At 41.3% G+C, this 26,181-nt stretch overlaps 1 protein-coding gene across 1 annotated transcript in view; it reads right to left on the bottom strand.

The window, feature by feature from the left end:
- lrp4 (low density lipoprotein receptor-related protein 4) overlaps positions 1-24,414 on the bottom strand; it is a 122,963-nt gene extending 98,549 nt beyond the window's left edge. The window contains 1 exon segment of the mRNA XM_061670097.1: positions 24,124-24,414. Coding sequence (XP_061526081.1) covers positions 24,124-24,223 — 100 coding nt within the window. The 5' untranslated portion in view covers positions 24,224-24,414.
- Between the last annotated feature and the right edge of the window lie 1,767 nt (positions 24,415-26,181).

Raw genomic sequence — 26,181 nt, 5'->3', positions numbered from 1 at the left:
TTTGCCAAGTATGTCCAAAAAAAACACAAGGAATTTCTCTCCGGTATTTGGACCCGATCTAGTACGACAACAGACAGTCAATTGACAGAGAACACTTTTGAGCCATAAAGACATTGACAAAAAAAGAAAATTAATAAAAACAGTCACTGAGCAGTAAAGGGTTGCTAGTTATCTGGTAATGCCGGTACATGTTTTGTTTTTGACAATTGTGCAAAAAGATGCAGAGTCCTCTAGCACTTAGAACAGTTCGAATGACTAATAAGATTCACTATATACAACGTACAATCACGTGTCAATTATCATGATTGCCATCAATTAGCCATGTGCTTGCGCGTTGTCTAGCTGCGCTCTTGAAAACAGCAGGTTCAGGTACAAATCCCAGTTGGAGCAGGTAAGCTTGGATAAACCTTTCAAACATTTTCAAGCTTATTTATTTATAGTACTTCTGTACTGTATGATGTGTTTTAGGCCACAAAAAGTTTAAACAATAATTTGTCTTGTATGCTTGTATTTAGGCAAAGTCATATTAAACCACTTTTTTTTTTTTTTTTTTTTTTTTTTTGCACAATTCAAAATTGGGTCAAAATAACTAATAGTAAAATGAGTAATTGACAGAAAAAGTGACTACCCTTTCTCTGGTAGTACAGTGGAACTAAATACATTAGGATGGTCCAGAGTATCATCATGAGTTTAAGAGTTGTTGCAGTGAATGCTGGCTCTGTTGCAGCATAGCAAGCCTTGAGAAGCCTGATCAAGAACACGAGGTCAGCGATTGATGTTCCCTGGACATTTTTTTTTATCTCCCAGCTTTTCTCATCATGTGAATTACCACTAGACATGCAAAAGCTAGCATCACTGTGCGGTTATCAGTTTAAAAAACAATTATCCATCCATCCATCCTTTTTCTACCACTTATCTGAGGTCGGGTCGTGGGGGCAATAGCTTTAGCAGGGACGCCCAGACTTCTCTCTACCCAGCCACTTCATCCAGCTCTTCCAGGGGGATCCTGAGGTGTTCCCAGTCCAGCCGAAAGACAGTCTCTCCAGCGTGTCCTGGGTCCTCCCCGCGGTCTCCTCCCCGTGGGACGTGCCCGGAAACAATTATGTGAATAGGAAAAGTACTATGCTCTGTGAGCTGCCAGATCATCTCAATCTCATACTCAGTGATAGTCATTCATTTGGGATTCAAAGTAAGCTGGAAAAAGATGTAATAAATGTAAGTTAATGTCTATATTGAGTGATGTGATACATAGATTTATATACTGTACAAAGCTACACATGCCAATAAACTGTTAGCATGTTTTGTTTTCCCGGATGGATCGGCGAAAATAACTGACAAAAGAAAAACTGAAATTCTAAGAGTTCACCCAATTCCTGATTCATATACAAGTGAGGTTAGAGGTTAGTTAAGAGATGGACGAGTAGTTCATTTTTCAATAATTACCCTGGCCAACCATTGGCTCTCTGAAAACAATCAAAGGTCAGAGGCAATTCAAGGGTAAGGGGATTGTTCGTTTGCATTGCAGGTGGCTTCAATGCTGATTAAGAGGTCAGCGTTTGAGGGTCTTTGAGGCTCACAAGTTCCTCATCCTCGTCTAAGGACAAAAGATCATCTGATGTGGGGTGAGGAGTCGCAGCTACCTAGAAATTAACCACAACACCAATATTCTAAGAATGGCCTTCACCATAACTCTCGAGTCAGTACACTGAGGACCAGTGTGCTCCCTCTGACACCTTATCTATCCACCAGTAAATGAACTGGAATGGTTGGACTCCTTCTTGGCTCTTGATACAGGAGTTTCTAAATAGTTTAATATTTTAGTCCATTATTCCCAAAGAACATTTACAAGGTCAGATAATGTTCGAGGAGACAGCATGGCTTACAATCAATCTCTTCATCCCATGAATGTCTTATGTGGTGGATCGGTCAACTCCTTCCTCACCAAATTCTGCCAAACATGCCATTATTGACCTTTTCTCCCACCCCCCTTTTCCTTTTCTCTATTTTCCAAAAGGTCTTTGTAATATGAGCATGATATTACCATCCAACAAAATCTTCTACTCCTCTAATACCACCGTCAGCAACAAGTGGAGATGAAGAACAGTAGATCCCAGATGTTCTTACATTCACCGCATTTAACAAAGGTGTCAAATACATTTTTGTTGCGGGCCATAATCTAGTTACGTTTTCCCTCAGAAGGCCATTATGACTGTGAAACCATAGAAATGTTAAATTGCTTCATCGTATTATTACATACAGTGCCACCAGAAAATATTCACACCCCTTCACTTTTTCCACATTTTGCTATGTTATCCCGTAATGAAAAAGTAAATAATACTTTCAGACAGCTGTGCAAATTTATTGAGTATGTAAACATTTAAACATAATGGGTACATAAGTATTCACACCCTTGGCTTAATATTTTGTTGAAGCACCTTTGGCAGCAATCACAGCCTCAAGTCTCCTTGGGTATGTCTCTACGAGCTTGGCACACCTGTTTTGGGGCATTTTCTCCCATTCTTCTGTGCAGATCCTCTCCGGGTCAGTCAGGTTGGATGGGCAGCGTCGGTGGACAACCATTTTTAGGTCTTTCCAGAGATGTTCGATTGGATTCAAGTCCGGGATCTGGCTGGGCCACTCAAGAACATTCACAGGTTGCTCCTGAAGTCACTCCTTTGTTATCGTGGCTGTGTGCTTTGGGTCATTGTCGTGTTGGAAGGTGAATCGACAACCTAGTCTGAGTTCCAGAGCACTCTCGAGCAAGTTATCGAATAATTTCTCCAAATTTGGCAGCTGTCATCTTACCTTCTATGTGGACGAGTCGCCGAGTCCCTGCAGCAAAAAAAAAAAAAAAAAAAAAAAACAGCCCCACAGCATGATGCTGCCACCACCATGCTTCACAGTAGAGATTATGTTAGCCAGGTGATGAGCAGTGCCTCTTCTCCAGATATGATGCTTTCAATTCAGGGCAAAAAGTTCTATTTTGGTTTCGTCAGACCAGAGAATTTTGTTTCTGCAAGTCTGAGAATCTTTAAGGTGCCTTTTGGCAAACTCCAAGCAGGCTGCCATGTGCCTTTTAGTGAGAAGTGGCTTCCGCCTGGCCACTCTACCCTAAACCCCTGATTGGTGGAGTGCGTTAGCAATGGTTGACCTTCTGGATGGTTCTCCTATCTCCGCAAGGGAACACTGGAGCTCCGCCTTCGTGACCATAGGGTTCTTGTTCACCTCTCTGACCAAGGCCCTTCTTCCCCGGTTACTCAGCTTGGTGGGACAGCCAGATCTAGAAAGTGTCCCGGTGGTTCCAAACTTCTTCCATTTTCGAATAATCAAGACCACAGTGCTTTTCACGACCTTCAATGTTGCTGAAACACACAATCCGGTCTCGGAGGTCTGCAAACAATTCCTTAGACTTAATTGCTTGGTTTCTGCACTGCCAACTGTGAGACCTTATATAGACAGGTGTGAGCCATTCAATCAAATGAATTTAGCACAGGTGGACTCCATTCAAATTGTACAAGCATCTCAAGGATGATCATTGGAAATCAGATGCACCTGAGTTTGAGTGTCATAGCAAAGGGTGTGAAGACTTATGTACCACTTATGTTTCCATGTTTAATTTTTTAAAATACATTTACACAAATGTCTGAAAATATGTTTTTACTTCATCATTATGGGATATTTTATGTAGTTTTTTTTTTTAAAGAAAACTATACTCAAATCAGCTTTAGAATAAGTCTGTAACAGCAAAATGTGGAAAACGTGAAGGGGTGTGAATACTTGCTGGTGGCACTGTCTCCACAACAAATTGATGGACAACTTGTTTTAAAATCAGAAGTCTAGGATAACAATTTGTTCAACTATTGTTCAAGTAACTGTCAAAAGGGGTTTGGTAACAAAAAATGCTTGTAATATCGCAACGTTATTTATTACATATGACAATTTGAAATTTTAGCAAAAATCATGGAAGTTGACACACCTGATTTGCTTTTGGGGGCCACATGAGATGATATGGCAGGCTGCATTGTTTTAGTGTTTTGTACATGGAAATTCTTCTCTGTTCTAAAGTTAAACAAATACTAGAAGAGCAGTCTGTAACCTTTTTTGCACCACAGACCGGTATCACGTGAAGACATTTTGACAGACAGGCATGGAAACAAATAAAAACAAATGATTAAATGAATAGATTGTAGTTGTAATTCGTTCGAGCCCTGCGCATGTTTTCTCATCAACGAGCCAGATGGTCTCACCTTGTGTTCCATAGCATAGTCCGATGTAAGACATTGAAGACAGGCTCCAAAAAATTAAGCATTTCTCTGTTTCACCATTTCTATTTCATTTGTGCTTTTATTGTTTCGGAGGATAGACTTTAATATTTACTACCGGTGTCATTTTTGGTCAAATATTTTCATACGCTTGTAGCATGGTTCAGCTGTATACTCTACTGCGACAAATGTTACGACACAGTGTCGTGATGCAAGTCATCCTTGGCCTGCCGCTAGGCAGCCAGACTGAGACACCCTGTCTTCTGAACACAGAGCCCACCACCTCCTCTGTAGCGCTCAACCACCATGGTACGCCTCTGACCCGTTCAGCAACAGAGGCAGCCGCCTCGCTAGCTCGACAACCACCGAGCTTCCCGTGTGGTACTCGAAAATGTCTGTTTCTCTGTGCAGCCCGCTACCACGTGGCTTGCAGCCTGGCTGGGGGACCCCTGTACTAAAGTAGTGTAAAACAGTAAATGTTCTGCCTGTAATTCATATGTTTGTTGTTGTAAGCGTTAGGGCACCAAAAAATAAGTAATTTTAGCAATTATTTTTTTTATTTTATTAATTGGACGATTAATCTGTTAACGGCATTTTTTTGTCCCAAATATCAGAATCGGCATCAGCCCAAAAAAAAAAAATCAATATTGATCAGGCCCTAGTTCATATGTAAAGCAGTTGATAAGGGGTTGGATGGTGACTTAAGCCTGCTTTCCTTCCCCACTAATTAATGCGACTAGACCAGACAAATGCACATAACTGAGTGGTGCATTACAGGCGCCAGCTCAACCTTTTTATTTCAAGTCGGCTGCTACAGCTGTACAGAGCAACTTAACTTCATTATTGCACCTGTTTCACATACAAACACAGAAACCAAATCACACAGCAAAGACAAATACATTCCGAGCCCCTGCAACAGTGAACAGTTTCAGTGAAAAATTATAGGAGGTTCGAAGTTAAGATGATGTCTACTTCTTTCCAAACTTTGCCCGGATGGTGAAGCCGCCATATTGATGCTGTGTCATAAATGTTTGGCTGGGTCAACATTACAAAAAGATCATTTGGATTTACAAAGGAATTATAAAAGAGATGAGGCTTCAGCAGGAGACAAACTAAAACTTGAAATACTGTATGCTTACTAGGCCCTAGGTGGGTAAAATTATTGATTCATCAATGCAATGTTTTTCTTCCCCCCACAATTAAATATCGATTCAGCAAATCCTCTCAATCAATTCACCTCCTGGCCAGTGGGGGCGCGCTACATGAGTTTCACGTTGTACTGGCTGAAGCCGCACTCGACCTAAAAAACAACAAATCGCCGACCAAGTAAGCAGCACCAGCAGTGGCAATTTCTCCAGATTCTCTGAAATTTTGATGATATTGCTGATGAAATCCCTACATTCCTTGTAATTGTACATTGAGAAACATTCTTAAGCTATTGGACTATTTACTGAAGCAACTGTTCACAACATGGTGAACCACGCCCCATCCTTGTTTGTGAACAACTGAACCTTTCGAGGATGCTTTATACCCAATCATTGACACTCACCTGTTTCCGATTAACCTGTTTACCTATGAATATAGGTTGAAAAGATTCATAAAGCACTGTATTCTGTTCTTATTTACGTTTTATACAACGCCAAGTTCACTTGAATAGGAGTTTGCATATCGTAGTGCGGTACAAAAACATCTATCATACGATATTATTCTCTGTCCTTTATATTGTTACATTTACCTTGCCACTACTGAGGGACCCCTGCAATTTATTTTCCTCTGCTGAGAAATATTTTCACAGGTTGAATGATAGGTGTGCTGCCCCTGTTGTGTATGCGCGTTGTTGAGTGTGCTGTTCCTGCTTTGCATGCCTAGGCCTCTTAGGGGCAGTGTGGTCCAAGCATGAAGATAATTCATCTACCTTAGCTAAAGAGGTGAAGAACAAAGTCACGCTTGACTTCATTAATGTGACTCGTTTTCACAGAGTCGGAGTGAGTATATGCCTTTAAGTCTTTTTATTATTTATATTATCTGTCTGTATGTGTGTGTTCCTACAGAGTTTGTGTGAGAATATGTGTTGTTTGAAGGTAAATTATTACCACGACTTTGATGCTAATTTTTGTTAGCCTGCCGGTGGCATTTTAGATTGTGTGTTAGCATTAAGCTGACGATAGGGCTGCACGATATTGGAAAAAAATGACATTGCAATTTTTTCTGAAATCTGCAATATATAAAGAGATCTGAAATATTACAGGATCAATGTTGGGAAAGTTCATTTTCTACACGAACTACTTCAAAGTTCAGTTCTTCATTCCAAAAATGAACTAGTTCAGTTCACAGTTCCTAATTCAACATTATTAACTAAGTTCAACAGTCCAAAAACGAACTCTGTTCATAAGTGTGTTTCAATATATTGGGGATGGGCTATTACCCTCAAAATACTGGCATTTAATTTCCCCATTGCTGCTACCCATTCAGTCCACACGAGTAGCCAGCTGCAGCCTTCACCCTATAATCTCAAAAACATGAAGAAAAAACACATTTATTCATTAATCTTTTTAATGGGGAATTAAAACAAAAACAGTATGACAGGAACGACGGTGAAAGGACATTTAAAACTGCATTTCTCGTAGCTCTGGCTGACTATATTAGCATAAATAAATGTATCTACTCTTATATTTCAAAACAAAATAAATTTCATGTGTTTTAACTAAAGCGTTCCAATACTAATAATAATTTTCCTAGTCATGCATTTATACAATTATGTACTGTATTACAAAAGAACACATTCACTCCTATTTACGCAGTGTCCTCACGCACTCACAGCTGCCGCGTGCGAAATGCAGCAGGCGTACATTCTTTTACCATGTCCAAACAAGTCCCTCTGCTGGTGAATTTTAATATGACAGTTGATTCACTCTATACTCCAGCACACCAACATCGCAGCAGAGGGAGCATGCCGAGTGCAGTTTGGCAGATAGCTAACAGTTTGGCAGATAGCTAACAGTTCCTAAAGAAGAGTCCAACATTGTTAGTTTTAAGCTATTTATTGACAAGTTGAAGTTTACGATAAAACTGAAGAACAAGAAAAATAATTACACACGTTGTACAACCCCAATTCCAATGAAATTGGGATGTTGTGTTAAACATAAATAAAAACAGAATACAATGATTTCCAAATCATGTTCAACCTATATTTATTTGAATACACTACAAAGGCAAAATATTTGATGTTCAAACTGATAAACTTTATTGTTTTTACCAAATCATTAACTTAGAATTTTATGGCTCCAACACATTCCAAAAAAGCTGAGACAGGGTCATGTTTACCACTGTGTTACATCAGCATTTCTTTTAACAATATTCAGTAAACGTTTGGGAACTGAGGACACTAATTGTTGAAGCTTTGTAGGTGGAATTCTGTCCCATTCTTGCTTGATGTACAGTTACAGCTGTTCAACAGTCTGAGGTCTCCGTTGTCGTATTTTACGCTTCATAAGTCGCCACACATTTTCAATGGGAGACAGGTCTGGACTGCAGACAGGCCAGTCTCCTACCCGCACTCTTTTACTACGAAGGTACGCTGTTGTAAAACGTTTAGAATGTGCTTTGGCATTGTCTTGCTGAAATAAGCAGGGGTGTCCATGAAAAAGACATTGCTTGGATGGCAGCATATGTTTCTCCAAAACCTGGATATACCTTTCAGCATTAATGGTGCCTTCACAGATGTGTAAGTTACCCATCCCATTGGCACTAATAAAGCCCCATACCATCACAGATGCTGGCTTTTGAACTTTGCATCTATAATAGTCCGGATGGTTCTTTTCCTCTTTGGCCCGGAGGACAAGACGTCCACAATTTCCAAAAACAATTTTAAATGTGGACTCGTCGGACCACAGAACACTTTTCCACTTTTCATCAGTGACTCTTAGATGAGCTCGGGCCCAGAGAAGCCGGCAGCGTTTCTGGGTGTTGTTGATAAATGGCTTTTGCTTTGCATAGTAGAGTTTCAAGTTGCACTCAGGGATGTAGCTCTAAACTGTATTTACTGACATTGGTTTTCTGAAGTGTTCCTGATCCCATGTGATGATATCCTTTACACATTGATGTCAGTTTTTGATGCAGTGCCGCCTGAGGGATCGAAGTTCACGGCCATTCAATGTTGGTTTTCGACTTTGCCACTTACATGCAGTGACTTCTCCAGATTCTCTGAACCTTTTGATGATATTATGGAGAGTAGATTATGAAATCCCTAAATTCCTTGCAATTGTACGTTGAGGAACATTGTCCTTACACTGACTATTTTCTCACGCACTTGTTCACAAAGAGGTGAAGCTCGCCCCATCTTTGCTTGTGAATGACTGAGCAATTCAGAGAAGCTCCTTCTATACCAATCATGGCACCCACCTGTTCCCAATTCGCCTGTTCCAAACAGGTTTGATGAGCATTCCTCCACTTTCTTAGTCTTTTTTGCCACCTGTCCCAGCTTTTTTGGAATGTGTTGCAGCCATAAAATTCTAAGTTAATGATTATCTGCTAAAAACAATAAACTTTACCAGTTTTAACACTAAATATCTTGTTTTTGTAGTGTATTCAATTAAATTTAGGTTAAACATGATTTGCAAATCATTGTATTCTGTTTTTATTTATGTTTAACACAACATCCCAACTTCATTGGAATTGGGGCTGTAAAACATTTGTAATAATTTTTCTTGTGTTCTTCAGTTTTATCGTAAACTTCAACTTGAGTGTCAAACAGCTTAAAACTAACAATGTTGGACTCTTCTTTAGGAACTGTTAGCTATCTGCCACACTGCACTCAGCATGCTCAGGGAGGGCAGAAAAGTAGGCATACAGTACTTAAATGTTACTTGAGGTCGGCATACTGGAACTCGCACTGTCGTATTTATTTTAATTCTTTGCACTTTACTGCATTCCTTGAAAAGTGATTGTACTACCAGATATTTTGAATTATATTTTCCGTATTTAGGAACAGCACAGAGCCTCTGGAGTGATTATGACTGTCTGACAACTCAAGAGTCTGCCCACAAGTTCCAACAACAATAATGAGTCTATCAATGTTTGATCCCATTGTCATACAAATTTCACATGAAATAAAAATAAAAATCCATAAAAACATCAACCATGCATTACTGTGATTGATTTGGGAACAACCTCTTCAGTTGTAAACTAAATTTAAGTCCATTAACTGACTAAACAGACAGCCTTTTCTCTTGAAGTCCCTGTGATGCTTAATGTAGTGGCATTTCCCAACAACAAAAGATTATAATAATTAATATAATTAATATAATAATTAATATAAATAGACAATTGATACCACTATCGGTATCAGTGACAATACTGTATATCTGTACTCTTCCTCAAACTCAATAAAATGCTCGGATACGAACACGCAAATACCACTTTACTGCAAAATGGATGAATTTTGCAGGCGGTTACGGCCTCAAAATTACAAATTACATTACCCTTCTCTTAATGAATGACCTTAGGACGCAAAAGATCAAGAACATCATTTCACAAATATTTATCCTGATATTTTTCCCTCTGCCTTTGAGCACTGCCCTAAACAGAGAAGTCAAGGCAAAAAAATAAAATAAACATATGAAATTTGTAAAGTTATTCACTTAACCTTGTACCAGTTACCAAGTCGCAACCATATTTACAGTAACATCTCTGCAACAACCTCTTCCTTGCTGAAAAATCCAAAGCTACAGTAAATGAACTGAAACGAGTATTGTCGCCACCTAGCATTTGGAGGCTGCCATAGTTTGGCCAAAGAGCAAAATTGGGACTTCACAGAGAAGTGTGAAAAATGTCAGTTTCCCAATTAATATTCCCTTCTTTTAACACAACTGGTGCATGTAAAAATGACAGGAAAGTTCAATAAACTGTAAACATTCAGACAAACAACATCACACAATGTATATTTTATGTAAATACAGACCAAGCACGTGCTCCACGACTCGATATGGTAGTTTGGTATGGGAGGAGCATGTAATTGTTGTTTACATTTATGGGTTGAACAATTGGCACAGAACAACAAATTTCAATTTCACCCTTTTCTTACCGTAAAAATGCTCCGTCTTGCTATCTTAAGGTAGAACAATAAATCTATAAAACTGATAAACAAGAGAGCATGTAACAACGATTAAAAGGGAGGGGAAAAAAGCAGAAGTTTGATGAGTATAATTTAAAAATTTGAGTAGCAGAGGTGACAACTACTGTATCTTTATCGCATTATATTTATAATTCAGTCATTGAGACAACAATGGTTTTGTAAAAACCTGTTGTTTTTCTTTTTGCGTTTGTGAAAGTCTGACATGTACGACAATATCAAAGGATCCATATTCACAGAAGGTGGAGAAATAACTGAACACACCAATGTATGCCAAGCTATGTACCACATACGCTGCAACCGCTTATGTCTGACCAAAGCATATTTAGCAATTGTCCTCTACCAGTTTGTTGAATTTACACTATCTTGTCCCTAATCCTGCACTGCTATAAACGCTATATTTCAAGTGCCGTTGTGAAGCATAGAGTAGGATTTGGCGTTTTGTAAATGGCTTCCTCTGTAGGCCAACTCTTTAATCAGTTGTTGTAATTGCTTGGATTGCTAAAGGGGGAAAAGGGAAGGGAAGGAAGTAACAAGAACCTGAGTCCTGGCTATGCTTTGCTCTCTAGCCCAAGTATTGCAAGCATCCAAGCGTGGAGAAGCAATGAAGGAGTTGCAAACTATGTGGATGAAATGTTGGCAAAAAAAAGGGGGGAATGTAGAAGGAGAGGAAAGGAATGATGAGGTGGTGAAGACAGAGGACATGATAATACTCATGTCCTCCAGTGGCGGAGAGCTTTGAGGAATCCAAACAAGGCTCTCCCCTGAATACTAAGGTCTTTGATAGAGGAGCTGCTACAGAGACAACTTTTAAACCTCCTCCTCCGAGGCCCCTGCAATATATGGGGATTCCAACCACTTGTGCAAGAGTAGCCCTAATTGGAAGTCAAAGCAAAAGAAGGGGGGGTTAGGGAGGCAGTAGCACAGGAGCACAGGAGGGGGATAGAGGCAAGGAGGGGTGCTTGATTTAAGAGGCCATTGTTTTAGCAAGCACTTTCTACCTCCCTTTCCTTTCTCCTTGTGGCCTCCCTTTCAGATGCCCACACTCCCAAGAGTCAAAAGGCGGCGTTTAGCCCCTGTGAACGGCAAGGGCCTGGGCTTGTTTTGACACTTTGTCCTCCTGAGCTTCTGTGAAAAAGCCCCACTTCTATGGGCCACTCAAGTTCATTAGGGAGTGCAATGCTTTCAGTGGTGTCCCCATTCTGGTTCCAGGCTTCAATCGGGCCTCCAGATCCCTTCACTGTTTGTTTAGTGAAGTCCTCCATCACCTTCGCAACAAGCAGCTCAATTTCCATCACCACAGCCATTGCCAATCAGGTATGGGTCAACTGAAGAAGAAAATGCACAAAGGTATGTAGTACAAAACAGGTACAGTGCTTTACGAGCATCATCTTCACGCTGTGACACAACCATGTTCTTTCATGTCAAGCATTGTGTTTTTTGAGTGTTCGCATGCTTGTTGTGTCCAGTGGCAGGTTTCTGCTCTCACACTTGGTGACATCACTGTGCAGCAGTATTGAGGGGACAAAAGTGAAAGATGTCACTCTAGAAGGGCAGAGGTACTCAGAGAACATACACACCCTAAGGATGTTTGAGCTGCCTCTGTGCAAGTGTGCCTCAATGTGCACATGAAATTCACACAAGGAAAGTGAAATGGCATACCCCCAATTAAACTACAGAGGCTTGCCAGTGCTTTCCTGTGACATTTTAAACCCAATTGTATTCCAAAATGAACCATAGCCTCAGTAGTGCCCAGATTTAAAAAATACAAATCTGTTAACATACCATATTGTGGTATTTTAAATTCTCAGTTAGAAAGAATGCTGTTTGTTGTTTCCATATGAATATTTTTTTTAACAATGGAAAAAAACCACAGTACAGTAAGAGCATAACCAAATCTAGCAAACTACCGTATGTCAGTAGTACATTAACTAATAAAAATAATAATAATGTAATAAATTATATATTTGATTGTTTAAAAGATAACACTATATATACAACTTAATATGTTAAAATAATGTATAACAATCTTAATTACCAAACTTCAAAAACTTTATCACTCTAAAAAGGTTGTTAAAATGTTTAATCTGATTTCCGCAAAAGCATTTTTATTGAACACGTTTCTGATTACACATATGCTTCAGCATGCCTCCTAGTGATTTCAACAGCTAGAAGGACATCAGATACCAAGCAGGTGCTTCCCTACAGTTGTCTCAGGGAGTTATGGAAGGGAAATGTGACACTACCACACATTAATACTGTAAGCAAGATGTATAAAAAAAAAAATAATACATTATTAAAAAATAAATAAATAAATAAAATCCTCAAATCCAATCAGCTGTTTTAAAATTGAGCTAAATGATCTGATATCAAATGTCGTAGTCTCATTCAGAAAATATACACTATGTTGCGAAAGGTATTCGCTCGCCTGCCTTGACTCAGATATGAATTTAAGGGTCATCCCATTCTTAACCCATAGGCTTGAAAATGACATCGGTCCACCCTCTGCAATTACAACATCTTAAACTCTTCTGGGAAGGATTCCCACAAGGTTTAGGAGTGTCTTTATGGGAATGTATGATCATTTTCTCCAGAAGTGCAATTGTGAGGTTACACACTGATGTGGCAATATTCTGTAGACAATAATGCCATTTTTTAAATGCAGTCCCGCCTGAGGGATTGAAAGTCAAGGGTATTCAATGTTGGATGATTTTCGGCCTTGCCGCTTACGTGGAGAGTTTTCTCCAGATTCTCTCAATCTTTTGATGATATTATGGACCATAAATAATGAAATCCCTGAATTCCTTGCAGTTGTACGTTGTGAAATGTTCTTCTTAAACTGTTGGACTATTTGCTAAAGCAGTTGTTGACAGAGTTATGAACCTTGCCTCTGCCTTGGTTGTGGACAACTGAGCCTTTCAGGGATGCTCCTTTTATATCTAATGACATACCTCATGACACACACCTGTTTCCAATTAACCTGTTCACTTGTAGACTATTCCAATCAGTTTTTGTTTTTTAGCATTTCTCTACTTTTGTTGCCCCTGTCCCATCTTTTTTGGAACATGTTGCAGGCATCCAATTCAAAATTAAAGAATATTCATCAGTTTGAACTTTAAATATCTTTTCTTTTCAGTGTATTCAATGGGATATAGATTGGGGAAAATGTAAATAAAAACAATAGAATATTTTGCAAATCCTTTTCAAGGTCAACTTCATTGGAATTTATTTAAAATTAGCTCCCTATTCCAAAATACTCAATTTATTCATAGATTACAATTTATTTGTGCTTGTTCTTTATTGTGTGATTCTTTTTACAATAAATGGATATGAGATGAAAGTAAGCGATGCATGAGGTTATATTCAAAATTAGATTTGAGCACCGGAATTCACTAACACCAGGAACCCTTGTGGGATGGAAACCATAACTTCTTGTATTCACTCATCAAGTTCTTCCCAAGTCTTTGCTATGGTACAGCATCCTTACTCCTGTAAGCAACCCCAAAGACGACCACTCATATGGACCACTATCCCATCCTTCTCCCAAGGAAGTGGGCATTCAGCCATTCAGGAACAACAATAACAAAACGCATTCATGGTATCTCAAAGAATGAATGGACCCACAATGCAGTCTGAAGTCATCCCAAACCACATCACACCGTTACCCAAATTCTTATACATAAAAAAAAAAAAAAAAAAAAGGAAAAAAAATTGGACAAAAGAAACGCAATACATAATTTAAGGTATGGAGTTACTTTTCAATTGTCTGTATATATTAGAAACTGGCCGTGGAGTGCAGTTCAAAGCTCTGTGAATGAAGGCATGTCCAGTAAGTGAAAAAGCCTGTCTGTCTCTGGGCCTATTTATACACTGAACTTTCACCCAATCCATTTTTGTCTATAGTGAGGTAGAAGGACAAACTTGCATCATGTATATTTACTGTAGGTTAATTGTGTAATTAATGTGCTTCTTTAAAAATAATACAGATTACTTTCCTATTGTGTGCAAATCCTATGAAGAGACAAAAGGCAGTAAGGCAACAGGCCTTCTGTGGCTCCAACTGACAAGCCCTCTCTGTGCCACAATCCCATTTGTTCTTAAGGGAAATGTAAATATATCTATTACAAAAGGAGTAAAGTAATGACCTCAAACAGCTGACCAGTGGACAACAACACTGCACACTTGTCGGGGGCTATTTTGAGGCTTAAGCACATTTGGTGAGAATTTACAACAACCTAACGGTGGGTATTGTTTCTCACAGGATACGTTGCATTTTGTCACAACTTTACACAGACCTATGTTGGATAATCAAGCTAGTTTTCTTTCACAGATGAGTCAATTTTTAGTTTGAGAATTTTCATGCAAACTATGTGCAACTTTATGAGTTTTTAGGGTGCTCGTAACATGATAAAAAATGTTAAAGGTTAACTTCATCCATCCATCCATTCATCCATTTTCTACCGCTTATCCGAGGTCGGGTCGCGGGGGCAGTAGCTTTAGTAGGGATGCCCAGACTTCCCGCTGCCCATCCACTTCATCCAGCTCTTCCGGGGGGATCCCAAGGTGTTCCCAGGCCAGCCGAAGGATGTGGTCTCTCCAGCGTGTCCTGGGTCGTCCCCGGGGTCTCCTCCAGGTGGGACGTGCCCGGAAAACCTCACCAGGGAGGCGTCCGGGAGGCATCCGAATCAGATGACCGAGCCACCTCATCTGGCTCCTCTCGTACTCTGAGGAGCAGCGGGTCTACTCTGAGATCCTCCCGGATGACCGAGCTTCTCAACCCATCTCTAAGGGAGAGGCCGGACACCCTGCGGAGGAAACTCATTTCGGCCGCTTGTATCCGGGATCTTGTTCTTTCGGTCACGACTCACAGCTCGTGACCATAGGTGAGGGTAGGAACGTAGATCAACCGGTAAATCGAGAGCTTCGCCTCTCGGCTTATCTCCTTCTTTATCACAACGGATCGATACAAAGTCCGCATCACTGCAGACGCTGCACCGATCCGCCTGTCGATCTCCCGTTCCATTCTTCTCTCAATCGTGAACAAGACCCCAAGATACTTGAACTGCTCCGCTTGGGGCAGGATCTCATCCCCGACCTGAAGAGGACATGCAACCCTTTTCTGACTGAGGACCATGGTCTCAGATTTGCAGGTGCTGATTCTCGTCCCAGCCGCTTCACACTCAGCTGCGAACTGCTCCAGTGAGAGTTGGAGGTCACGGCTTGATGAAGCCAACAGAACCACAGCATCTGCAAAAAGCAGAGATGCAATACTTAGGCCACCAAACCGGACCCCCTCTACCCCTCGGCTGCACGTAGACATTCTGTCCATAAAAGTTATGAACAGAATCGGTGACAAAGGGTAGCCTTGGCCGATTTACTGCCGGATAGGCGGACCAAACTCTGAATCCGGTCGTACAGGGACCGAACAGCCCGTATTAGGGGGTTCGGTACCACATACTCCCGAAGCACCTCCCACATAACCCACCGAGGGACAAGGTCGAACGCCTTCTCCAAGTCCACAAAACACATGTAGACTGGTTAGGCCAACTCCCATGCACCCTCGAGGACCCTGCCAAGGGTGTAGAGCTGGTCCACGGCCACGACGAAAACCATCCTGCTCCTCCTTAATCTGAGATTCAACTTCCCAACAGACCCTCCTCTCCAGCACCCCTGAATAGACCTTACCCAGGTACGGTGAGTAGTGTGATCCCCCTGTAGTTGTAACACACCCTCTGGTCCCCCTTCTTAAAAAGGGGGACCACCACCCCAGTCTGCCAATCCAGAGGCACTGTCCCCGATGTCCACGCGATGTTGCAGAGGCGTGTCAACCAGGACAGCCCCACAACATCCAGAGCCTTGAGGATCTCCGGGCGAATCTCATCCACCCCCTGGGGCCTTGCCACCGAGGAGCTTTTTAACCACCTCGGTTACCTCAACCCCAGAGATAGGAGAGCCCGACTCAGAGAACCCAGACTCTGCTCCCTCGTGGGAAGGCGTGTCGGTGGAATTGAGGAGGTCTTCGAAGTATTCTCCCCACCGGCTCACAACGTCCAGAGTTAAGGTCAGCAGCGCCCCATCCCTATTATACACAGTGTTGATGGTGCACTACTTCCCCCTCCTGAGACACCGGACAGTGGACCAGAATTTCCTCGAAGCCGTCCGGAAGTCTCTCCATGGCCTCACCGAACTCCTCCCATGCCAGAGGTTTTGCTTCAGCGACCACCTAAGCTGCAGCCGGTACCCATCAGCTGCCTCAGGAGTCCCACAGGCCAAAAAGGCCCGATAGGACTCCTTCAGCGGATTCGGAGATTGCCGCCAAGACAGGCACCGACCACCTTACGGCCACAGCTCCGGTCGGCCGCCTCAGCAATGGAGGCACGGAAGATGGTCCACTCGGACTCGATGTCCCCCGCCTCCCCCGGAACATGAGCAAAGTTCTGTCGGAGCTGGGAGTTAAAACCCCTTCTGACAGGGGATTCCGCCAGACGTTCCCAGCAGACCCACACAATATGTTTGGGCCTGCCATGTCGGACCGGCATCTTCCCACAACCATCGGAGCCAACTCAACACCAGCTGGTGATCAGTTGACAGCTCCGCCCCTCTCTTCACCAGAGTGTCCAAGACATGCGGGCGCAAGTTCGATGACGCGACCACAAAGTCGATCATCGAACAGCGACCTCGGGTGTCCTGGTGCAAAGTGCACATGTGGACACCTTTATGCTAACATGGTGTTCGTTATGGACAATCCGTGATGAGCACAGAAGTCCAATAACAGAACACCGCTCGGGTTCTGATCGGGGGGGCCGTTCCTCCCAATCACGCCTTCCAGGTCTCACTGTCATTGCCCACGTGAGCATTGAAGTCCCCCAACAGAACAATGGAATCCCCAGCGGGAGCGCTCTCCAGCACCCCCTCCAAGGACTCCAAAAAGGGTGGGTACTCTGAACTGTTGTTTGGTGCATAGGCACAAACAACAGTCAGGACCCGTCTCCCCACCCGAAGGCGGAGTGAGGCTACCCTCTCATCCACCGGGCTGAACCCCAACGTACAGGCGCCGAGAAGGTTACTTATTATGGAAAATGTACTTTTTAATGTTTGTATACATATAGTTGGGTCTCTGCAGGGCCTACCCAGTGCCCACCCATGAAGTGTGAAAATAAAGAACCAAGTCAATCTTTAGATATCTAAATATTTCTGAAAATGTGTGCGAGGGAGCCCTTCTGCAATTTCCCCCACTGTTACGAAACGGGGGGGGTAATTAACATACATTTTTCCACCAATGACATGGCAGGTTGACGTTCCAGAGTGAAAGAGGCACTTTTACATGGTGGTCAAAGAACTTTCATGTAAAAGCCAAAGGATAAGCAGAGATTAGCGTTAGCTAACAGTGTTACCAGCATTAGTTTCTGATAATGTTTTTAGTAATTTTTGGCTAACTTGTCGATGTGGGGATGACGGGTATTTATGTCAAACAATGTCATGGGCCACACCGCTACATTCATTCAAAAGTGTATTTTAGTGGCCTGGTGATTAACTGGTGCATCCACTGATAGCTACAGTATGTACAGTTGTGCTCATAGGTTTACATACCCTGACAGAATTTTTGGCCATTCTTTGGAAAATAAGAGTGGTGACCGAACAGGGACAATTTCATGATTTTCTTTATTGCTATGTTTTGTTTAACGACATATTCTGAAATGCCTTGCAGTTCAAATTAAATACTATTAAAAATCAAATGTGTTTTGTCTAATCACTTATCATCTTTAAAGAATGATAAACATCTTACAAATTCTGCCATATGTAAAATTCTGAGCACAACTAAAATAGCCAATTGTGGTTATGGACACGGTTTTCTGTGGTTCAGAGATTAGCGGCAAAAAACATTGTAAGCTTATGACAAAAACAACACTTACTTGATTGCTAGGAAAGTTATTGGTGGGGCGGAGAGCGGGGAGTGTCTTTGGCGATGTGTTCATGTGCCACAAAAATACTTTTATTGTCTTGAGCCGCACGCTGGGCTCTGCTTTCGCTAGTATGTATAAACAAGCAACCGGCAGTCACACAAACAAGATCCAAACCACTGGTTATCATTGGCCAAGTAGTACTGTATGTGGGGTGGGATGAAGGCTAACCCTCTGCATGAGACAGATCCACCCCTAAAATGAGACCCAGAAAACAGGTTAGCGGGCTTCCTGTGTATGTCACAGTAACTAGCAGAACAACGGGTTGATGACATGACGGTTTGAACCCGAACTTGCTAAAATGTTTCCTCGATGGTTTGTGTCTTCAGACAAAAGTTAAAACACATGTATGTCATTCATTTATACAATTATGATATGATAAACACAAACGAAGTATAAACTTGTCGTCTTCGGTAGCTCTTGAAGCCATATAGTGTAAAATAAAAGACATTGTAGATGTTTAAAGTTTCTATGGTTGCTTTGTCCCAGGCTCTTTCGCAATTTACCCCAGCACGAAGGAAGTGCTTCAACCTATTTTGCTGATTGCGAACGTTGGTTGTGCATATACCCGATTGTATGGCTTCAAGGGCATTTTTTTTAAGAGCTTCCACTAAATAAAACCAAAGTTTACATATTTAATGTGAGCGCCTTTCCATTCTTTGGCCAATCAGAACACAGCATTGCAGAGATAGAGCATGTTTCATACAGACAGTACAAGGATCTTTATAACAAGCCAAATTAGGCTTAAATCTTTTTTTATTTTGGCCATAATAATGTTTTTGTTTTGTTTTAGAGTGAGTCGTAAAAGTTACAGAATAATAATATTGACCTAAAATAGACCAGCCTTCCTATTGTCTGAAGGCAATAATCTTAACTGTCATCAATTAAAAGAACATTTCAACTAAAGATTCATTTGATTTGACTCACTACCTTAAAAACAAAATTTATCTTTTGCCCAGGTCCAAAAGATATTGTTAATCCACATGTACTGTAAGTGTGTGGTCAACCAAATAGTTCAACTATAGAAATGTTGAAAATACGGTTACAAAAAGTCCCAGGCTCCAATGTTGTGATGCCAAATTCACACACCAAGACTTATTTTTAATGCATGGCTGAACATACACTAGCAAAAGCGAGACTACTGTAATTCAACAATCTGCCCAAGGTTAAATCTTTTTTTCATGCCTCTTAACAACTCTTCCAAATTTTCATCTTAAGTCCTAACTAATGCTTTTTCAGTCAAGTCAATGTAAGCAAGAGGAAAGCTTAAGAATTAAGTTACTATGGATCTGTGCACGCATGTGTCCTTCAAAAATGTCTTTGCGTCCCTGCCCCCCTCCTCTGGTTGTGCTCAGACAGTGAGTCTCCAGCACTGCTTATCATTCTGTCCTCTACAGCAACCCCCTGCCGAGAAAGAAAAGCAGAGTTTATTACAGCCTGTAATAATCGGCCACCCCCTAGGAACTCAACTACACAATACCAGGCCAACATGCCACAAATGCCCCTTTCAATATGAAAAAAAGCATTGGGATTAGCCCCATATGTATGTTACATCCTGGCATATTTAAAAAATAAAATAAACTACCAACTACAACAATATATAATAATACCACATGTTTGAACTTTAGTCTGTTGCGTATTTAGTCATTGTATAATTCAGAAGGGAGAATATTAAGCCATACCTACAGACTGACTTCATTTCCCAGGCCGGAAGTATCTATCACAATGTCACAATTAATTTCTACTCACAATAGGGCTAACGCTAAGGCAATTTGGGTTTTCCGTCTTGCATAAGAATCAGGGATCAAAGCTGCAATCCTGCTTTCATTAAGGCTAAATTAGCAAGTCAGTTAAATGCTGTAGCTCACCAACCTACAATGGCACACAATAATAAACCAAGCTTTTTGTCTTTTTTGTTATTCTCAGCAAGTTTATGGTTTTAAAATTATTTTGTTTGTTTGAATCGATGACCAATTTTCTTTTTAAACTGCCTTATATCAAGTAACTCAAGCTAAAACTTTCAATTGTTAGACACCTACCTAGTGGTACTTGTAGACATGGTGGGTTGCCAGAGGTTTACTTTGATTTCTGCTTATGTGCTCTTAAATCTGACATCTGTGACGTATATCAGCATGGTGAACATAATTGAAATTGGCCCCTGGGCTATGGCATCATGTTCTGAAATCAGAGACGGCCCCAAAAAGAGAGCCTGGAGGTCTCTTGCAAAGGAGGGTGGCCTACTAGTGTGAGTGAGCACAGTGATTTATAGGAAGGTGGAGGAACATGAGCAGAGGAATGTGGATGGGGGTGCTGTTTGAGACATGACATTTATCCATGAGAAAATTGTGTGTGCGCGCGTGCGCACGTGTGTGTGTGTGTGTGCGCGCGTGCGAGTAATCACAGGTTACTTCCACTGCTACCTTGGAGGTGCAATCGCATCCCTTTTAGCTGGGCCAAACAAAGCACAGTGGGGATATCAGGTGGCCCACTCTGACGGCACACAGTGAATGCAGAAGCCTGCCTGACACAAACCTAACCTGCAATACCAAAGAGGAGTGAACACACACATTATCTCAGGCTAAGGGAGAAAAACACACAGATCACATTCTTTTGCAATACTTGTTCAAGTTGGGAACGTTGCACTACTATCCCTCCGAACTTGTCAGTAAAGATTGGAGGGTCACAGTGCTAAATCTGGGTCTGTGGAAAGATGAGGAGCCAATAAGAGAAGGTTGGTTGTGCTCTGTTGCACCTGTGATTGCAGAACAGCAACACAATTTAGAATATACTACTCAGGGGTGGCATTTTATGGTCTTCATTTAGCTCACTGTTTATTAGCTCAGCGGCATTAGTTGAATTGTTCACATTTGCAATACTGCAAACTCATGAAGAACTTACCCACCTCAAGCTCCATGAACCCCTGAAGAGGTTAAGCATCAACAAGAAAGTCAGGGATTGCAAGGTACAATAAATGTTTTATACATGCATACTCTATCAGACAAAAAAAACAACTAGTGATTCAGAGATATCAGAGAGGGCCCCATCCTCCAAAACATTTTCCTGCTTAAACAAAATATGGTTTACAGAGTGGAATCTGGACCAAAATCAACTTGCAGCAAGCAATAAATCTGTCTGTATCTTATAAGGAGACATGAACATTGCAATGTCCATTAATGCCAACCAAATAATTCTGGGGGCACTTAATCTAATGGGGTGCTAGTGCCATTTTACAAAACAAAGTCATAAATTTACATTTAAGGCCTGCTGGGTAGGCAAAGCTACATCTGCAAGTTCCTTTCAAGGCCGCTAGTGAGACGGTTGTGTTAGTTCTTGGTCCTGATGAGAGGGCAATGCTAAGGGAATGAGCAATATGATTATAGGACTTGACCATCAGATAAAGGCTGAGCAGAACTAGAGAACAAACCTAATCCCACTATCTCATCACAATCCTCTTTCTACTAGTCCCAGTGCCACTCACACAATGGTGAAATCCTCTCTCTCTCGCTCCACTTAATTTTACTAACAATAATTCTGACTGGAAGAAACTATACGTTAAAAGTTTAAATTGTTGTCCCCTTCCAATCTACACAATTAAAGCAGTTCTAGGCCACAACACATAATCTTCACCATCTTCAGAATATCATTTTTGGTAAGGCACAAACAATCACACTTGATTATAAAATTAACACACAATTATGTCACACAAAGAAGATAAGCCCCTACACATGAGTACTAAAATATTTTAGCACATATACTATCTTAAAACTAACTGTGCTTGTGCACAAATGGCTAGGAATTGACATTTGTTGCAAGTCACATATTGACTGTGTATTTTTCTGCTTCTTCTTCATTGCTTGGGAGATAAAAACAAACAATATCCAGCGGAGAATCTTGGAACACTGCCTGATTGTCAGACTGGTACTGGAGTGCTGTCTTTGTTGAAATCTGTTCCCTCCCCCCAAAAAAATGTCACACATTTTAACCCACGCCTGTATGTTTATGCACATTTCAAAATGTGTGTCTTTCAATTGTAGTTTACTTAATTGAATGACTTCATTCTAAGATGGCTTCAGAGGAAGGAGAACACAGCTTTTAGGTCAGCCCGGGAGTCCAATTAACACTTAAGTAAAAAAGGCATTGGGCGGTTTGAAGCAGGAGTTGAGATGATCATCCTATCTCTGAGTCTATCATTAAAGTGTATACTCCACTCTCCAACATGCCATTTGTCATACTCAGCCAATTACTGCAAGGCCACTAGACGTATAAAGGAAGGCATCTTGACCTCCCATGGATTACAGAGACACGAACACGCACAAGTACACACATACGCATGCAGGAGTTGTTGGGTCATTTCCAGTAAGATGGAACCGGTTGTCTTTATAATGCCAAACCCCCTGCCCATCTTTGTGGATCAATAATGGTTATCTTTTCATCGACGACAATGACGAGACGGAATGTCACGTACACGGTTTCCCTTATTAGTATTTTCTGGCAATATGACAAAGGTTTGAAGCTTTAATTTATTTATTGTTTAATATTCATTAAATATTTTTGGTCATTTGACAAAGGAAAATGCATGATGCAATGATGATTACATTTATGTACCATAGGAAAAAACTAAATAAACGGTCCAGCGGAGTTAATTACGTTGTGACAGAAAAGCAGAAGATAAAAAGGTTGCAGGGCAGGGAAACATTGCTAATTGAGTCTGAAGCAAAGACTAACACACCAACACAGGATAGAGGACGTGGATCAACCGAGGGGTCTTTTGTTTTCTATTGAATATTGGATCGCGCTGGTTGACATTTTGAAAAGAGTCTCGGGGTGACATTTAGCAACAGAAACAATCACTGCAGCCTCTATTTGAAGTCCAAGTAGCCAATTATAGGTGTGATTTTTACCTTCCTGTCTGTTATATTTTTAAGGTCATGTCAGAGGGCATGGCATCTGTGAGTGCTATGAGCGTCTGTGTGTCAATACATGACGCAAAGCCTGTTGTGTGAGCTTAGGAATAGCTTCCGTAGGGTCTGTGCATTCCAGCGGCTGTTCTGACATGTTGTAAATACAAGGTGTTAGAGAAAACATAGGAAGGGGGTGGTGGAAATCTCTCAGACCTACTGCAAGAGCAGCTGAGAGAGGGGAAGGGGTCCGGAAGCGGGTTATTATTGAGTTCACCTGCAATCACAAAAACTCTCTTTTTTTTTTACCTACATTTCTAAACAACAATATAGAAAAATGCAGCTAATTTGCATTTCACATCCAATTGTTACTTAAGATTTAGGGTCATATTCCCACATCATCTAGGACTTCCTCAAGGAAAAGATACAACATCAAGCACATCCTTGCACATCAAATGAGCTTTAGATGTGCCAATCTTAACCTTCATTTAAAACCCTAAAGTGAAAAAAATCCAGCCAAATAAGGAATTATCGATGCACAGCCCATGTAGCTCAGACTGTACTTTGACACTCTAACTGCACATTTAAGTTACATACAAAAATCATCAAGTAAAGCAAATGTCAAAAGTGTCCATAAGTGACGAAAGTGAGTTAAAGAATATTCATGAACATGTATAAATATGCACACAAGTTAAATGACTAGAATAAGTGTTCCAAAGGTGAGAGCCTCTCGCTGACCCCACCATGGCGTTTAGGAAGACCACAGTGTCCGGCATGAGACCGACACTGTAGCTCCAGAATTACCTCCCCTAATTTTACACACGCTCGCATGAACATTCATTCTGCAGCGCATAACACAAGCATTTTCCTACCTGCACTCAGGCTAAGCAGCAAAGTTAACAGTGCGCCCCGCAGCACCGCGGCCGGCTGCATCTTGGACCCCGCTTGGCTCTCTCTTCTGCGGCTTCCCATTGCGCCTTCTTCTCTCTCGTCACTAATATCAGCGGGCTTGTGACACAAAAAGACGCTCCGGCATTTCACGCTAAACTAGTAGCATGACTCTTGTTGTCGCCCTTTGTTCTCAACCACCCTTTGCCTCGAGTTCGTACAGACGCGAACAAAACTGGAATTTAAAAGTTAACTTCGATGACTACCGCTCAGCCACAGCCTCCAACATGTTGTGCTTCACTCGCTCAGGCTGGAGTTACCAAAAGGCGCTCTGGACTGTACCAAAAGGCAAGCAGTGGGGTGGCGGGGGGTTGGAGATTGGGTGATACTTTCGCGATACAGTAAAGATTGAGTCGTCAACTGTAGGTGATGTAGTCGCATATTAACAACACTGTTAGACATAAAAATTCAATGAAAAATAAAAGATACCTTAAACATTTTTTTTTATAGATCCGTATCTATACTTCACTGTCCCGCAATAAGTGGACCATTCCTCATGCTATGCACTGGGTGAATATTTTTTGGGGTAAATAGTAAAGTCAAAATAAATGACAACAATTAACAATTAATAATCAAACGTGAGTTATTTGTGTTTTCCTGTCTGCAAAATGTTTAAGATAAAAGTAAAATGTACATTTATAATTTATACAAATGGACAGCTTCAGTAGAAGTGCGCAAATGACATCCTGTCAGAACGCATAATATACGAGTTAACATAATATCGTTTTATAAACAACGTGGCGACACTGGAGTGTATTCATACTTACAATTATCTTGAATTTCCAAATGTCCTTGTCAGAAATATGATACAATTAAACATGCATGTATTTGATTTAGAATTGAGTCTATGCAAATCTTGGAAATGATTACTGAAATGCATGACAATGCAGGTGGTACAATCCACCCACCCATCCATTTTCTTCCATTATCCTGTTCAGGGCCACTGGTGGATTGGAGCCAATCCGAGTTGAGTTTGGCAGAGTTACACCCTCAACTGGTCGCCAGTAACACAAGAGCACATGATAGACACAAAGCCATACACATTCACACAAAGTGGGCACTGTGGTACATACACTTAATACGAACCAGGAGAGTGTAAACCGCAGCGAAAGAAGACTTTAAGTGGTGGATGTCGCCATGGTAGCAGCGTGTCTGAAAAGGCTGGAGAACCCGTGCTTTGATATGTGACATTTCTAAAATCTCTCAACTGTTCCCTCATTTTGGCTGGATCTCGACAGCAGTCTTCGTTTGACAATGTTTCTCAAGAATGGTTATGACGGTGATTTAAATCAAAACATGCAACTTCCACACAGGCGTGGCCGGGATTTGAAACCCGGTCCTCAGAACTGTGAGGCTGATGTGCTAACCAGTCCCACAGCGTGCCGCATGTATATATAGATAGCTGGGATAGGCTCCAGCACACCCGCGACCCGAGTGAAAATAAGCAGTCCAGAAAATGGATGGATATACAGTGGGTACGGAAAAGATTCAGACCCCCTTAAATGTTTTAATCTGTTATATTGCAGCCATTTGCTAAAAATCATTTTTTTTTAAAGTTCATTTTTTTCCTCCTCATTATAATGTACACACAGCACCCCTTATTAACAGAAAAAAACTGAATTGCAGATTTATTAAAAAAGAAAAACTGAAATATCGCACAGCCATAAGTATTCAGAACCTTTGCTGACACACTCATATATTTAACTCGAGTGCTGTCCATTTCTTCTGATCATCCTTGTGATGCGGCACGGTGACCGACTGGTTAGAGCATCTACCTCACAGTTCTGAGGACCGGGGTTCAATCCCCAGCCCCGCCTGTGTGGAGTTTAAATGTTCTCCCTGCGTGGGTTTGCTCCCACATCCCAAAAACATGCATGGTAGGTTAATTGATGACTCTAAATTTCCCGTAGGTGTGAATCTGAGTGCGAATGGTTGTTTGTTTCTATGTGCCCTGCGATTGTCTGGCAACCAGTTCAGGGCAT

The sequence above is a fragment of the Phycodurus eques genome, chromosome 2, assembly GCF_024500275.1.
Source record: "Phycodurus eques isolate BA_2022a chromosome 2, UOR_Pequ_1.1, whole genome shotgun sequence".
Classification (NCBI taxonomy): Eukaryota; Metazoa; Chordata; class Actinopteri; order Syngnathiformes; family Syngnathidae; genus Phycodurus; species Phycodurus eques.
The sequence above is the reverse complement of the archived record's forward strand: the minus strand, read 5'-3'. Positions and strand labels throughout refer to the sequence as shown.